The sequence below is a fragment of the Macaca nemestrina genome, chromosome 4 (genome assembly GCF_043159975.1).
Source record: "Macaca nemestrina isolate mMacNem1 chromosome 4, mMacNem.hap1, whole genome shotgun sequence".
Classification (NCBI taxonomy): Eukaryota; Metazoa; Chordata; class Mammalia; order Primates; family Cercopithecidae; genus Macaca; species Macaca nemestrina.
Window position 1 is genome coordinate 126938290 of NC_092128.1, and position 16762 is coordinate 126955051.

The following is a 16762-nucleotide window of genomic DNA, read 5'->3' on the forward strand; positions in this document are numbered from 1 at the left end:
AAGACTGGAAGCCTCTTGAGGATGGCGCCCATGCATTATGCATTCCTCTTTGGGTCTTGTGTCAGGCTTCCTGGGGACTGGCTTTGAGGTTCTGGTGCCCGTCAGTCGTTCTCAGGAGCATTGCCCATTCTTAGTTATGGTGTGTTGCCTCATTTGCCTCATGCATCTTCTTTTTTTTTTTTTTGGAGACAGAGTTTCACTCTTGTTGCCCAGGCTGGAGTGCAATAGTGCAAGCTCGGCTCACCGCAACCTCTACCTCCCAGGTTCAAGTGATTCTCTTGCCTCAGCCTCCTGAGTAGCTGGGATGACAGGCATGTGGCACCACATCCAGCTAATTTTGTATTTTTAGTAGAGACGGGGTTTCTCCCTGTTGGTCAGGCTGGTCTCGAACTCTCGACCTGAGGTGATCCACCCAGCTCAGCCTCCCAAAGTGCTGGGATTATAGGCATGAGCCACAGTACCCAGCCTTCTCATGTACCTTCTTAAAAAGTCCTTTAGCTTATCCCATTTATTTTAGCTCCTCTTAAACCATTTGTCTGTTTCTGGCTACCTCTTCACTCACCTATGGTTCATTCTCCATTCTTAGTGGAATTATGCTACAGTAAGTGCTGCTTCTCTGCCGATAGACCTGCTGACTTCAAGGTCTTTACAGCGACCCTGCCTGGTCATGTAGTATGAATTAGCTTGATTCCTGCTGGACCAAAGCCAAATGACTGGTTTCTTTTTATTTTTTATCCTTTTTTTTTTTTTTTTTTTTTTAATAGAGACAGGGTTTCACCATGTTGGCCAGGCTGGTCTCAAGCTCCTAGCCTTAAGCAATCCACCTGTCTTGGCCTCCCAAAGTCCTGGGATTACAGGTGTCAGCCACCATGCTGGCCCTTGTTGAGTTTTTTTTTGAAATGGAGTCTCGGTCTGTCGCCCAGGCTGCAGTGCAGTGCAGTGGTGCAGTGGTGCAATCTCGGCTCAATGCAGTCTCCACCTCTCTACCTCCCAGGTTCAAGAGATTCTCCTGTATTCAAGTGATTCTCCCGCCTCTGCTTCCCAAGTAGCTTGGATTACAGGTGCCTGCCACCATGCCTGGCTAATTTTTGTATTTTTAGTAGAGATGGGGTTTCACCATGTTGGCCAGGCTGGTCTCGAACTCCTGACCTCAAGTGATCCTCCTGCCTTGGCCTCCCAAAGTGCTGGGATTACAAGTGTGAGCCACTGCAGCCAACCTCTGGTTCAGTTCTTAATAACTGCTTAGGTTCCACTCTATTTAATTCATAAAATATTTAATTCATGAAATATTTAACTAACACCTATTGAGTGCTGGGTGCAGTGATAGAAGATAATTCAACTGGAGTGATTGACTGATTTTCTGGGTTGATGGGGTGGAAATAATGTGGTATAGGGGAGGCCACTTGATCTACACCATGAAGAAGTAGGACTTGCTTCATGACATGGGGGATATGGTGATTCCAGGCAGAGAAGCAACATTTGAAAGGGTGTAGAGGAATAAAAACACATGACATAGGCTGGGTGCAGTGGCTCATGCCTATAATCCCAGCACTTTGGGAGGCCAAGACAGGTGGATCGCCTGAGGTCAGGAGTTCAAGACCAGCCTGGGCAACATGGTGAAACCCTGTCTCTACTCAAAATACAAAAATTAGCTGGATATGGTGGCATGCACCTGTAGTCTCAACTACTCAGGATGCTGAGGGAGGATAATTGCTTGAACCTGGGAGGGGGAGGTTGCAGTGAGCCGAAATTGTGCCACTGCACTATACTCCAGCCTGCGTGACAGAGCGAGACTCTGTCTCAAAAAAAAAAAAAAAAAAAAAAGTCCTTAGTATTCCTTGAGCCATAAATTGTGTGTTTGACCAGGCACGATTGCTCACGCCTGTAGTCCCAGCACTTTGGGAGGCCGAGTCGCATGGATCATTTTATTCCAAAAGTTTGAGACCACTCTGGGCAACATGGCAAAACACCATCTCTACTAAAAATACAAAAAATTAGCCAGACATCGTTCCTGCCTGTAGTCCCAAATGCTCAGGAGGCTGAAGTGGGAGAATCGCTTGAGCCAGGGAGGCAGAGGTTGCAGTGAGCTGAGATTGCACCACTGCACTCCAGCCTTGGTGACAGAGTAAGGCCCTAACTCAAAATTTAAAAAAGTGTGTGTTTGTGTATGTGTGTGCGTGTGTGTGTAAAAATGTGTGTGTGTGTATGTATATTTGTGGGGAATGAGGTTGGTAAAATACATAGGCATGGGAGCCAGATCATGAGGACATAAAGTGTGTAATAAAGACATTATGTTAATGGCTGGGTGCAGTGGCTCTGGTAGGGTACAGTGGCTCATGCCTGTAATCCCAGCTCTTTGGGAGGCTGAGGCAGGAGGATCATTTGAGGTCAGGAGTTCGAGACCGGACTGGCCAACATGGTGAAACCCCATCTCTACTAAAAATACAAAAATTAGCTGGGCGTGGTGGCATGTGCCTATAATCCCAGCTACTTGGGAGGCTGAGGCAGGAGAATCACTTAAACCTGGGAGGCAGAGGTTGCAGTGAGTCAAGATTGTGCCACTGCACTGCAGTCTGGGTGACAGAGCGAAACTCCTTCTCAGAAAAAAGAAAAAAAGGATTTATTAATAGACACTGAAATTTGAATTTCATTTTTACTTATTATTATTACTTTTGAGACAGGCTCTCATCTCACTCTGTCACCCAGGCTGGAGTGGAATTTCATGGTCGTAGCTCACTGCAGCCTCAAACTCCTGTGCTCAAGCAATCCTTCTGCCTCACCCTCCTGAGTAGCTAGGTCTATAGGCGCGTGCCACTACACCTGGCTAATTATAAAAATACTTTTGTAGAGATGGAGTCTTGGTATGTTGCCCAGATAGGTGTTGAACTCCTGGCTTCAAGTAATCCTCCCACCTCAGCCTCCCACAGTGCTAGGATTATAGGCGTGAGCCACTGTAGCCAGCCTGAAATTTGAATTTCATTAGTTTTTACATGTCAAAAAATATTCTTCTTCTTTTGATTTTTTTTTCAACCGTTTAAAATGTAAAAATCAGCTGGGCATGGTGGCTCACACCTGTAGTCGCAGCTACTCTAGAGGCCAAGATGGAAGGATCACTTGAGCCCAGGAGTTTGAGGCTGCCGCGAGCTATGATGGCACCACTGCACTCCAGTCTGGGTGACAGAATGAGATCCTGTCTCAAAAAAAGTAAAGTAAAATAAAATGTAAAGATCGTTCTTACTTGTGAGCCATACAAAACCAGGTGGCAGGGTAGATTTGGCCTACAAGCCATAGTTTGCTGACCCCTGACTTAAAAGATTTTTTTTCCCAGGTCAACTTTAAATGGCATTATTCTGCCAACTGCATTGGTTGGAAATCAGTTGAGCAGTGGGTTGGTCAGCTGCTTTGAGTCTGTTTTTAACCACAGTCTTTTCTAAATATAGATTATTTACATCATCTGTGTAGCCTTGTATTTGACATATTAGTCTCTGATAGGAGGCTGGTCTAGGCAATCTTGAGGATCCCTTTCGCCCTAAGTCTAGTCCAAAGATTTTATAAAAAATAAAGGCCAGGCATGGGGGCTCATGCCTGTAATCCCAGCACTTTGGGAGACCTAGGTGGGAGGATTGCTTGAGTCCAGGAGTTGAAGACCAGTCTGGGCAACATAGCAAGACCCCCATCTCTTCAAAAAACAAATTTAAAAATTAGCCAAGCATAGTGGCGTGCACCTGTAGTCCCAGCTACTTGGGAGGCTGAGGCAGGAAGATCGCTTGAACCCTGGAGTTGGAGGCTGCAGTGAGCCATGATTGTACCACTGCACTCCAGCCTGGGTGACAGAGTGAGAACTTGTCTCAAAAAATAAATAAATAAATAAAAATTCGTTTTGACTCCCTGTCCTCTGCAGCTTCTGTAGCAGTGTGCCTCTCAGAGTTTCTTCCTGTACCTTCACCATTTTCCCTTTCTCCTTCCCAGACTCAAGTCAGGATGTCAAGGTGGTGGTCCTGCAGGCTCTGTCCTTAGCGCTCTTCTCTTCTCCCTCTTTCTATTCTCCCTGGACTTTATTTTTATGATTTTTTATTTTCTTGAGACAGGGTCTCACTCTGTGGCCCCATCCTGGTGCAGTGGTGTGATCTTGGCTCACTGCAATCTCCACCTCCCAGGTTTAAGAGATTCTCCTGCCTCAGCCTCCTGAGTAGCTGGGACTACAGGTGCACACCATCCTGCCCGGCTAATTTTTATTTTTTTTAGTACAGCTGGGGTTTTGCCATGTTGGCCAGGCTGGTCTTGAACTCCTGGCCTCATGTGATCCTCCCGCCTCAGCCTCCCAGAGTGCTGGGATTACAGGCATGAGCCACTACACCCAGCCTCTCCCTGGACTTTAATCAGATCACGTCTTCAACTAGCACCTCTACATTGGCAATGTTGTGTTTGTTAAGCCGTTATATTTAGCTCTGACCTTTCTTCTGAGGCTTAAAGCCTTTCCCAGTATCTGGAAGTTAAAGTCTAAACTCCTTAGCCTGGCCCTAGGACCCGCTTAGTCTGAACTCCTGATGCACTGCCAGGCCCCTGGGCCAAGCCACGGGATAGCTTCCAGCAGGTCATCTGCTTCCTCCTCCTTGTCTTTGCTCATGCTCCTCCCTCTGCCATCACAAGCCTCTCTCCTTGTCTCTACCTCCCTTCCTCTCCTCCCAGCACTTGCCAAATCGATGCCCTGCCCTTTGACAACCCACTCAGAGGGCCACTTACCTGTCAGATTCAGCTCAATTACCTGTGCCTCCTTGAAGCCGTCTTTTTTTTTCTTTTAGTTAGAGTCAGGGTCTTGCTCTGTTGCCCATACTGGAGTGCAGTGGCACGATCTCAGCTCACTGCAGCTCCACCTCCTGGGTTCAAGTGATTCTCCTGCCTCAGTGTCCCAAGTAGCTGGGATTACAGGCGTGTACCACCACACCCAGCTAATTTTTTGTATTATTATTTTTAGTAGAGACTTGATCTCTCTCTGTTGCCCACACTGGTCTCGAACTCCTGGCCTCAAGCAATCCTCCTCCTGCCTTAGCCTCCCAAAGTGCTGGGATTACAGGGATGAGCCACTGTGTCCAGTCTGAGGCCCTATTTCATAGATAAAGCAAAACATTTTTCCTATATGCCCATAGAGACTTATGCACACCTCTGCTTTAATGCTTGCTTCCTTGCTACAATTAGGTAAAAAAAATATATATATATATGTGTGTGTGTGTGTGTGTGTATATATATATATATATATATATATATAACTAAAAGAAAAGAAAGAAGGCTTCAAGGAGGCACAGGTATTTGAGCTACTAAGGAGGCTGAGGCACAAGAATCACTTGAACCCGAGAGGTGGAGGTTACAGTAAGCCAAGATCGTACCACTGCCCTCCAGCCTGGACAACAGAGTAAGACTCCACCAAAAAAAAAAAAGAAGAAAGAAGAAATTGGTGTAGTGTGGGAAGTAAACAAAAAGGAAAAACAAATGAATCCGTGAGTACACTCTTATGTGGCCTGCACGGACTTCGACACAATTTAGATTGGCTTCGTAGGCAAGGTGGGATCTTTTCAGAATTGTATTTGATGTCTTTAAATACATTTATCTTTTAAATACATTTATCTTTTTTTCTTGTAGAAGGAAAATTCTTCCAACAATGGTCTCCCACTCAGAGCTAAGGAACCTGTTCTACTCAGCAGATGCTGTATGTTTTGATGTTGACAGCACCGTCATTAGAGAAGAAGGAATCGATGAGCTAGCCAAAATCTGTGGCGTTGAGGACGCGGTGTCAGAAATGTAGGGATAGCATTTATCCACTTTATGAAATGATAAAGACTTTCTAAAGAGTGACTGTTTTGGATGAAGTGCTAGACCCTGGCTATGGAACATGAGCACTAGGCTTTTTCTTTCATCCCTTAGAGTTTAATTTGACATATTCATTCGTTTATATAAATATTTATAATAAACAAACATGGATAAGACATGTTCTTAGCTTGATCAAGGGAATGACGACCATCACTAACCAAAGAAGGTGGCCTGGGGAGCGGGACCCAGGTGTCCAGTGGCTTTGTGTCATGGTTTAAAGTGTGGCCTTAGTGGTTCCCTGTAAAGGTTCAGAGTCTCTTAGTGGATCCTGGAGCAGAGTCCCTCCCTCCCTCCCTCCTGCCCTCCCGCCCTGCAGCTGGGCATCTCCCTCTGCAGTCCCAGTCCCCCAGTCATGCACTGTGTCATTTTTTTTTTTTTCCCGAGACGGAGTCTCATTTTGTCGCCCAGGCTGGAGTACAGGGACACAATCTCGGCTCACTGCAACCTTTGCCTCCCGGGTTCCAGCAATTTTCCTGCCTCAGCCTCCCAAGTAGCTGGGATTACAGACGCGCACCCCCAGGCCCGTCGAATTTTTGCATTTTTTCAGTAGAGATGGGGTTTTGCCATGTTGGCCAGGCTGGTCTCAAGCTCCTGGCTTCAGATGATCTGCCCACCTCAGCTTCCCAAAGTGTTTGGAATTATAGGCATGAGTCACTGCACACTGGCTTTTTAATGTTATTTTCTTTTTCTTTTCTTTTTTTTCTGAGACAGTTTCACTCTCGTTGCCCCGGCTGGAGTGCAGTGGCGTGATCTCGGCTCACCGCAACCTCCACCTCCGGGTTCAAGCAATTCTCCTGCCTCTGCCTCCTGAGTAGCTGGGATTACAGGCGTGTGCCACCATGCCAGGCTACTTTTGTATTTTTAGTAGACACGGTGTCTCTCCATGTTGGTCTGGCTAGTCTTGAACTTCCAACCTCAGGTGATCCGCCCGCCTCAGCCTCCCCAAGTGCTGGGATTACAGACGTGAGCCACTACGCCCGGCCTGTTAATGTTATATTCAAGCAGTCCTTCGAAAATTTATTCCAAGGCCTTGCTCTCATAGCAGCAAAGCCTGTCTGTTGTACAATGGGGCTCTTGGTAGCATCTTCCTGTCGGTGGATGTTGTGCAGACCTGGGGCAGTAAGGTATGTTAACCTCGAGGACAGCGAACCTGGCTGGCCTGACTGTTGGGTCTCCCTCCTAGGACACGGCGAGCCATGGGCGGGGCAGTGCCTTTCAAATCTGCTCTCACAGAGCGCTTAGCCCTCATCCAGCCCTCCAGGGAGCAGGTGCAGAGACTCATAGCAGAGCACCCCCCACACCTGACCCCCGGCATAAGGTAAGAGGAGCCCCTGCTCCAGGTGTATTTCAGCACCAGTGTTGGGGGGCAAGTCCTCCTGAGAGCATCTAACTATTGCTTTAGAGTGACCTCTGGGTGATTTATTTATTTTCATTTTTATTTTTTAATTTTATTATTATTTTTAAAATTTTTATTTATTTTTTCAAGATGAAGTCTCACTCTGTCACTCAGGCTGGAGTGCAGTGGTGCAATCTCAGCTCACTGCAACTTCTGCCTTCCAGGTTCATGCAATTCTCCTGCCTCAGCCTCCTGAGTAGCTGGGATTATAGGTCCCCGCCACCACACCTGGGTAATTTTTGTATTTTTAGTAGAGATGGGTTTCACCATGTTGGCCATGCTGGTCTTGAACTCTTGACGTCAAGTGATCCGCCTGCCTGGGCCTCCCAAAGTGCTGGGATTATAGCTGTGAGCCACTGCACCCGGCCTATTATTATTTTTTTTAGAGTCAGCGTCTCATTCTGTTGCCCATGTTGGAGTACAGTCATGGCTCACTGCAGCGTTGAACTCCTGGGGTCAAGTGGCCCTTCCACCTTAGCCTCCTTAGTAGTGGGGACTATAGGTGCATGCCACCATGCCCAGCTAATTAAAAAAAAAATTTTTTTTTTGAGAGACAGGGTCTTGCTTTGTCACCCAGGCTGGAGTGCAGTGGCATGAATACAGCTCACTGTAGCATCAACCTTCTGGGCTCAAGGGATCCTCCTGCTTCAGCTTCCTAAGTAGCTGGGACTACAGATGTAGACCACCATGCCTAATTATTTTTTAAAAATTTTCTGTAGACACAGGGTCTCACTATGTTGACCAGGCTGGTCTTGAACTTGTGGGCTCAAATGATCAATTTTCCCACCTCAGCCTCCCAAAATATTGGAATTATAGGTTTGAACCACTATACCCAGCCTTTAAAATATTTTTTGTAGAGATGGGGTCTTGCTATGTTGCCCAGGCTGTTCTCAAGCTCCTGGCCTCAAGTGATTTTCTACCTCGGCCTCCCAAATTGCTGGATTTAAAGGCATAGCCTGTGTGGTTCTTTTGGTACTTACACATGGTCTTGTCTGGCTGGTTGTGTGGTCCTGTCTGTTTCTGCCTTTCCTCTTTCTCCACAGAAAACCTAAGTTTTCCTTGTTTGTCCTCATCTTGTCTTGTTCTGGGTCCATGGACAGAGTAGAGTTCTGGAATGGTTTCCTGAAGTAGCCAAACTCTACCCATTGATTTCTAAGTGCATTTAGAAAAACATATATAAGGCCGGGCGTGGTGGCGCATGCATGTAATCCCAGCATTTTGAAAGGCTGAGGCGGGCAGATCACCTGAGGTCAGGAGTTCAAGACCAGCCTGGCCAACATGGTGAATCCCCGTCTCTACTAAAAATGCAAAAAAAGTTGGTCAGGTGTGGTGGCTCGCACTTCAGCACTTGGGGAGGCCGAGGCGGGCGGACCACAAGGTCAAGAGATGGAGACCATCCTGGCCAACATGGTGAAACCCTGTGTCTATTTAAAATACAAAAATTAGCTGGACATGGTGGCTGCGTCTGTTGTCCCAGCTACTTGGGAGGCTGACGCAAGAGAATCGCTTGAATCTGGTAGGCAGAGGTTGCAGTGAGCCGAGATCGCACCACTGTACTCCAGCCTGGTGACAGAGCGAGACTCCATCTCAAAAAATAAAATAAAATAAAATAAAGTAGCTGGGTGTGGTGGCGGGTGCCTGTAATCCCAGTTACCCTTGAGGCTGAGGGAGGATAATTGCTGGAACCCTGGAGGCAGAGGATGCTGTAAGCTGAGATCACACCACTGCACTGCAGCCTGGGCAACAGAGCGAGACTCCATCTCAAAAAGAAAAAAAAAAGAAAAAGAAAAACATATACAAAACATTAACTCCCCAGGCAATATACCTTGTCAAATATACCTCAGGCAAATGCATTCAGGAGAATAAAATATATCTTAGTTCCCTCTTCATGTTTCCTTTTTTTTTTTTTTCTTTTTGTATTACTCAGTGTTTGGTATTTTGTATATTATTTTTGCAGGGAGCTGGTAAGTCGCCTACAGGAGCGAAATGTTCAGGTTTTCCTAATATCTGGTGGCTTTAGGAGTATTGTAGAGCATGTTGCTTCAAAGCTCAATATCCCAGGAACCAATGTATTTGCCAATAGGCTGAAATTCTACTTTAACGGTAAGACGTTAATGGTAACATATTCCCTTTCTTAGCAGTTCTATTATTCAGTATTCTGGGTAATGTCTGTTGGAATGAAACTTAAACAGTCACATCAGAGTTAAATATTGAGATGAATGGTCCTCTTAATTGATGTCTTTTGCCCTTTGGTACCCTTTGCTCAGCAAAATAGACTTAGGTCATCACCTGTCCTAGCTTTATTATCTATAACATCACCTGTCTGTACATAAATGTCTGCATTTCATGAAACATTAATTCCTACATAGCCCCTATGACTTACTTTGCTGTATGTTATATTTCAACTTTATGGGAGCTTCTATGCATTTGAAGCAATTTAGACTCAAGAAGGAGACTTGGCTGGGCATGGTGGCTCACGCCTGTAATCCCAGCACTTTGGGAGCCTGAGGCGGGAGGATCACTTGAGGTCAGGAGTTCAAGACCAGCCTGGCCAACACAGTGAAACCCCAAGTCTGCTAAAAAAAAAATACAAAAATTAGCTGGGCGTGGTGGCATATGTCTGTAGTCCCAGCTACTTAGGAAGCTGAGGCAGGAGAATCACATGAAGCTGCGTGAGCTGAGATCATGCCACTTCACTCCAGCCTGGGTGACAGAGTGAGACTCTGTCTTAAAAGCAAGAAAAAAAAAAAAAAAGACAACAAGACAGAGACTTTAAAAGGGAGACTTTTGTTAACGGATTACTGAACTACAGCCCTTGGGGAAGCCTCCGGTCCCCTCTCTGGTCCATAGCGTTGCCACAGTTGTTATATTATCTCAGATCTCCAGTTATATCAAGGGGTGACTGATAGTGATTTTTTTTTTTTTTTTTTTTGAGACAGAGTCTCACTCTGTTGCTCCAGCTGGAGTACAGTGGCTCGATCTCGGCTCACTGCGACCTCTGCCACCTGGGTTCAAGCGATTCTCCTGCCTCGGCCTCCTGAGTAGCTGGGATTACAGGTGCCCACCGCCACGCCTGGCTAATTTTTGTATTTTTTTTAGTAGAGTCGAGGTTTCACCATGTTTGTCAGGCTGGTCTCAAACTCCTGGCCTCAGATGATCCACCTGCCTCGGCCTCCCAAAGTATTGGGATTGCAGGCATGAGCCACCGCATGTTAATAGAACATTCTTGAGTGGTCTAGAGATAGAGATCATTGAAAAAAGAAGTCAAGAATGAGTGTGGTAATTACTGTAACAACAGAAATAATTGATCAGAAATAAGCTGGAATTTCCTTTTGGGTGACATAATATATTAACATTTTAAATTTAATATATTAAGACTGGGTGCGGAGGCTCACGCCTGTAATCCCAGAACTTTGGGAGGCCGAGGCAGGCTGATCATCTGTGGTCAGGAGTTCGAGACCAGCCTGGCCAACATGGCAAAACCCCATCTCTACTAAAAACACAAAACTTAGCCAGCATGGTGGCATGCGCCTGTAATCCCAGCTACTTGGGAGGCTGAGACACGAGAATGGCTTGAACCTGGGAGGCGGATATTGCAGTAAGCGGAGATCATGCCATTGCACTCCAGCCTGGGCAACAGAGTGAGACTCTGTCTCAAAAATAAATAAATTATTAATTAATTTGATATATTACTGTTGTATGGTGTTCTGCTACCTCAACAAAGTTTGAGAATTACTGGAAGCTTGAAGGATACAACAAATTCACCCCTAGGTATTTATGACCTAATAGAGGTCATCTCTACAATTGATATTTGTAATTTAAAAGCAAAGGTTGGCTGGGTGTGGTGGCTCACACCTGTAATCCCAGCACTTTGGGAGGCCGAGGCAGGAGAATCACATGAGCCTAGGAGTTCCAGACCAACCTGGGCAACATGCCAAGACCCCATTTCTATAATCATAATCATAATCATAAAAGGAGAAAAAGTAAAGCTTGTTTATTCCCAGGAACAGGTGTGGAGCTCCAGGCTGTGCGACTTTACCCAGGGCCATTTTTAACCTTCTCAGTGACATTTAAGTGAAGATCTCATCTATGCAGAAAGCTGTCACTGGTAAGATACTTCTGTGGGTCTTTAACCTTGTTTTTATTGCTCTTTTAAGGTGAATATGCAGGTTTTGATGAGACACAGCCAACAGCTGAATCTGGTGGAAAAGGAAAAGTGATTAAACTTTTAAAGGAAAAATTTCATTTTAAGAAAATAATCATGATTGGAGATGGTGCCACAGACATGGAAGCCTGTCCCCCTGCTGTATGTATTAAGGATGCTAATATTTTTGCAGGTTGTACTTTTGTTTTTTAAATATATTTATTTATTATTTCTTTATTTTTTTTTTGAGACGGAGTTTCGCCCTTTGTTGCCCAGGTTGGAGTGCAGTGGCATGATCTCAGCTCACTGCAATATCTGCCTCCCAGTTCAAACCATTCTGGTATCTCAGCCTCCCAAGTAGCTGGGATTACAGGCACATGCCACCATGCTGGCTAAGTTTTGTATTTTTAGTAGAGATGGGGTTTCGTCACATTGGCCAGGCTGGTCTTGAGCTCCTGACCTCGGGTGATCTGCCTGCCTTGGCCTCCCAAAGTGCTGGGATTACAGGCATGAGCCACCACGCTCGGCCGTACTTTTGTTTTCACAGCTGATTTATCCTATAATCCCAACATTTTGGGAGGTCAAGGCAGGCAGATCACTTGAGCACAGGAGTTTGAGACCAGCCTGGGCAACATAGTGAGACCTCATCTCTACAAAATAAATAAATAAAATAAAATAAAAACAGCTGATTTAGAACTATGTAAGATTTAAAACAGGAGTTAAGCAAAAACAACTCTGATTACAAGATAAAAATGAAATAATAAAAAATTCAATCTTGTTTTGTCAACTTTATGCAAACCCGAGAAAAGTTATGAATAAGGAACTAAAAACCTTTTAAAACTTTTAACAATGCCTTATCCCTGTAGTATGGGCACCATCTTTTAGCCTAGGTGTGTGCTCAATAGGTTGGTTTCATTTCCCCAAATAATACCATCAACGACTCATAACTGAGATTTTAACATCATTTGATACTTTATATACTAGTTCCTCATACATTACCTCATTTAATCCTCATAGCAGCCCTGTGAGGTCAAATATTATGTTTTGTTCTGTTTTGTTTTTCTTAGACAGAGTCTCACTCTGTCACCCAGGCTGGAGTGCAGTGGTGTACTCTCAGCTCACTGCAGTCTCCGCCCTCTGGGTTCAAGGGATTCTCCCACCTTAGCCCCCCAAGTAGCTGGTACCACAGACGCATTCTGCCACACCCAGCTAAGATTTTGTGTTTTTGGCAGAGGCAGAGTTTCACCATATTGCCCAGGCTGATCTCGAACTCCTGAGCTCAAGCAATCTCCCCTGCCTTGGCCTCCCAAAGTGCTAGTATCACAGGTGTGAACCACCATGTCTGGCCAAATATTGTGTTCTTCTTACTGATAGGGGAACTGAGGCTTGCAGAGATTATATGATTTATCTGTAACATATCAGAGCATTTTCTTTTTATTTACTTATTTATTATTTTTTGGACACAGGGTCTTGCTATGTTGCCCAGGCTGAAGTGCAGTGGTGCAATCATAGCTTATCACAGCCCTGAACTACTGGGCTCAAAGGATCCTCCCACCTCAGCCTCCTGGGTAGCTGGGATTACAGGTGTGCGCCACTGCATCCCACGCCACCACGGCATTTTATTCCTCTGAACTAATTTCATTTTCTGAGACTAGCAGAGGTTTTGTTTATTTTTTGGGGTCTTGCTCTGTCACCCAGGCCAGAGTACAGTGGCGCAATCTTAGCTCGTTGCAGCCTCGACCTCCCAGACTGAAGCAATCTTCCCATCTCAGCCTCCTGAGTATCTGGGACTGCAGGCGCATGCCACCACACTTATTTAATTTTGTTTATGTTTTGTAGAGATGAGGTCTCACACTATGTTGCCCAGGCTAATCTTGAATCCTGGCTTAAGTGATCTTCCTGCCTTGGCCTGCCAGAGTGCTGGGATTATAGGTGTGAGCCAACATGCCCAGCCAGGGATTTTATTTCTAAGCATTTTAAAATCAATGCGCGCATGTGCACTCTCCCTCTCTCTCTCTCTCTCCATATATATATAAAAAATCAAATACTATATATAGCAAGTGTCGTAAATATCAAATGGGTCCATTTCACGTAGGGCTTTGCCTTTGTCATGTCATTCTAATGTAAGAAAAACTACACCGGCCGGGCGTGGTGGCTCAAGCCTGTAATCCCAGCACTTTGGGAGGCCGAGACAGGTGGATCACGAGGTCAGGAGCTCGAGACCATCCTGGCTAACACGGTGAAACCCTGTCTCTACTAAAAAATGCAAAAAACTAGCCGGGCAAGGTGGTGGGCGCCTGTAGTCCCAGCTATTCGGGAGCCTGAGGCCGGAGAATGGCGTGAACCCGGGAGGCGGAGCTTGCAGTGAGCTGAGATTTGGCCACTGCACTCCAGCCTGGGCGACAGAGCGAGACTCTGTCTCAAAAAAAAAAAAAAAAAAGAAAAAAAAAAGAAAAACTACACCAAAATATAGTGTGGCCAGGCACGGTGGCTCATGCCTGTAATCCCAGCACTCTGGAAGGCTGAGGCAGGCAGATCACCTGAGGCCAGGAGTTTGAGACCGGCCTGGGCAACATGGTGAAACCCCATCTCTACAAAAAATACAAAAAAATTAGCTGGGAGTGGTGATGGTGCCTATTATTGCAGTTACTCAGGAGGCTGAAGCATGAGAATCACTTGAACCCAGGAGGTGGAGGTTGCAGTGAGCCGAGATTGCGTGACTGTGCTCCAGCCTGGATGACAGAGTGAGACTCCATCTTAAAAAAATATATATATAGTGCTGAAGTTTTTACTCCTAGTTTCCTGAGATCTAAAAATAGGGATTGTCTAAAAAAAAAAAAATTCATACTCTTTGTGAATGATGAAAGAAAAAGGGTTCAAAGGAACCTTTTTGGCCAGGCACGAAGGTGACTCATGCCTGTAATCCCAGCACTTTGGGAGGCAGAGATGGGCGGATCACCTAAGGTCAAGAGTTTGAGACCAACCTGGCCAGCATGGCAAAACCCTATCTCTACTAAAAATACAAAAATTAGCCAGGCATGTTGGTGGGCGCCTGTAATCCCAGCACTTGTGAGGCTGAGGCAGGAGAATCTCTTGAATTCGGGAGGCGGGAGATTGCAGTCAGCCGAGATCGCGCCACTGTATTCCAGCCTGGGCATGACAGAGCAAGACTCCATCTCAAAAAAAATAAAAATAAAAAGTTCCAGCCAGGCTGGTCTCAAACTCCCAACCTCAGGTGATCTGCCCACCTTGGCCTCCCAAAGTGCTGGGATTACAGGCATGAGCCACACCACACATAGCCTTTGAATCCTTTTTTTTTTTTTTTTTTTTTTGACAGAGTCTCGCTCTCTCACCCAGGCTGGAATGAAATGGCGTGATCTTGGCTCACTGCAACCTCTGCCTCCTGGGTTCAAGCAATTCTCCTGCCTCAGCCTCCCAAGTAGCTGTGATTACAGACGCCCACCACCACGCCCAGCTAACTTTTTGTATTTTTAGTAGAGACAGGGTTTCACCATGTTGGCCAGGCTGGTGTCGAACTCCTGACCTCAGGTGATCCACCCATCTCAGCCTCCCAAAGTGCTGGGATTACAGGCGTGAGCCACCACACCCAACCACCTTTGAGTATTTTTATTGTTAGCTTAGATAATTTATAACCACTGTTGGAGTTGTCTAAGTAATGAACATTGGCCTACTAGTTTAATGAGGAATACATAAAAGTAAAATGAAGAGATTTCTCAGGGAGCTCCCAATCTCGTTTTCAAGAAACGACAAAATCAGCCAGAAGTGGTGGCTCACGCCTGTGATCCCAGCACTTTGGGAGGATTGCTTAAGCACAGAGGTTCAAAACCAGCTGAGCGACATGGCAAAACTCCGTCTCTAAAAAATTACTCAGGGATTGTGATGTGCACCTGTCATCCCAGCTACTCAGGAAGCTGAAGCAGGAGGATCAATTGAGCTCAGAAGTTCAAGGGTGCAGTGAGCCATGACTGTGCCACTGCACTCCAGCCTGGGTGACAGGGTAAGACCCTGTCTCAAAAAACAAAAAAAGAACGACAAAATTGGATGGGTGCAGTGGAACATAACTGTAATCCCAGCACTTCGGAAGCTGAAGCAGGAGGAGTTTGAGAGCAGTCTGGCAACATAGAACGACCCTACAAAAAAATTTTAAAAGTAGCCCAGCAAGTTGGTGCACACCTGGAGTCTCAGCTACTCAGGAGGCTGAGGCATGAGAATCACCTGAACCCAGGAGGCAGAGGTTGCGGTGAGCCGAGATTGTGCCACTGCACTCCAGCCTGGGCGACAGAGCAAGACTCCAATAAATAAATAAATAAATAAAAATAAGAATAATTTCTCTCTCTTTTCTTCCTTCTTAGGATGCTTTCATTGGATTTGGAGGAAATGTGATCAGGCAACAAGTCAAGGATAACGCCAAATGGTATATCACTGATTTTGTGGAGCTGGTGGGAGAGCTGGAGGAATAACATCCACTGTCACACAGCTCCGAACACCTTCGGATGGATTTTTACAAGTGATACAGGTTGATACTGTTTGCTTACAATTGCCTATTACCACTTGCTATAGAGAGTTGGCACAGATGATCAATACTTTAAACTACAGTTAGGACTCCTAGAAGATCGCTTTTTTTTTTTTTTTAACTGTAGTTCCAGTATTATATGATGACTATTGATTTCCAGTAGAGTTTTGTAATCTGAATTCTTTCTGTATATTCCTAGCTATATTTCATACAAAGTGTTTTAAGTGTGGAGAGTCAAACAAACACCTTTACTCTTAGAAAGATGGATTCGGCAGCTTTCGGTGAATATTGGTTTCTCTTTGGTATATCAATAAAAGTTTATCCATGTGTCAGAATGGATTTGTGGAATTTGCAGTTCTGCCTCTTGGATATTGGAATACCCAATATTTCAGGTACTGTGTTGAAGCATAAACAGCCCCAGGCAAGAAACAGGCTTAAGACTCTGCTTAGTGCTAGGCACAGTGTCCTCACCCCATGAGCCCACTCCCACTTCCTGAAGCCCTGGGGCCTCGAAAGTCCTTTTTTTACTTCTTGGGATTTGTCATATATGAAATGTTACAAAGGTGTTTTTTTTTTTTTCCCTCCAATATAACAATAGAGTCTTAAACAAAAGTACTGATTAAAAATGGATATTTGGGCTAGGTGCGGTGGCTCACGCCTGTAATCCCAGCACTTTGGGAGGCCGAGGTGGGCAGATCATGAGGTCAGGAGATGGAGACCATCCTGAATAACACAGTGAAACCCCCGTCTCTACTAAAAATAAATACAAAAAATAAGCCGGGCACGGTGGCGGGCGCCTGTAGTCCCAGCTACTCGGGAGGCT

General features: G+C 45.5%; 1 protein-coding gene across 6 annotated transcripts in view; it reads left to right on the forward strand.

The window, feature by feature from the left end:
* The window catches only part of LOC105463723 (phosphoserine phosphatase), a 42774-nt gene extending 26487 nt beyond the window's left edge, over positions 1 to 16287 (forward strand). For 5 of the 6 annotated variants that reach the window (XM_071095212.1, XM_071095210.1, XM_071095211.1 and 2 more), the window contains 5 exons: positions 5638 to 5796; positions 7049 to 7183; positions 9219 to 9364; positions 11419 to 11567; positions 15779 to 16287. In XM_071095212.1, coding sequence (XP_070951313.1) covers positions 5657 to 5796; positions 7049 to 7183; positions 9219 to 9364; positions 11419 to 11567; positions 15779 to 15886 — 678 coding nt within the window. In that variant the 5' untranslated portion in view covers positions 5638 to 5656 and the 3' untranslated portion in view covers positions 15887 to 16287. Of the gene's footprint in view, positions 1 to 5477; positions 5496 to 5637; positions 5797 to 7048; positions 7184 to 9218; positions 9365 to 11418; positions 11568 to 15778 lie in introns of those variants that run through there. The other variant, XM_071095209.1, reaches the window with a different exon arrangement.
* The last annotated feature ends 475 nt before the right edge of the window (positions 16288 to 16762 follow it).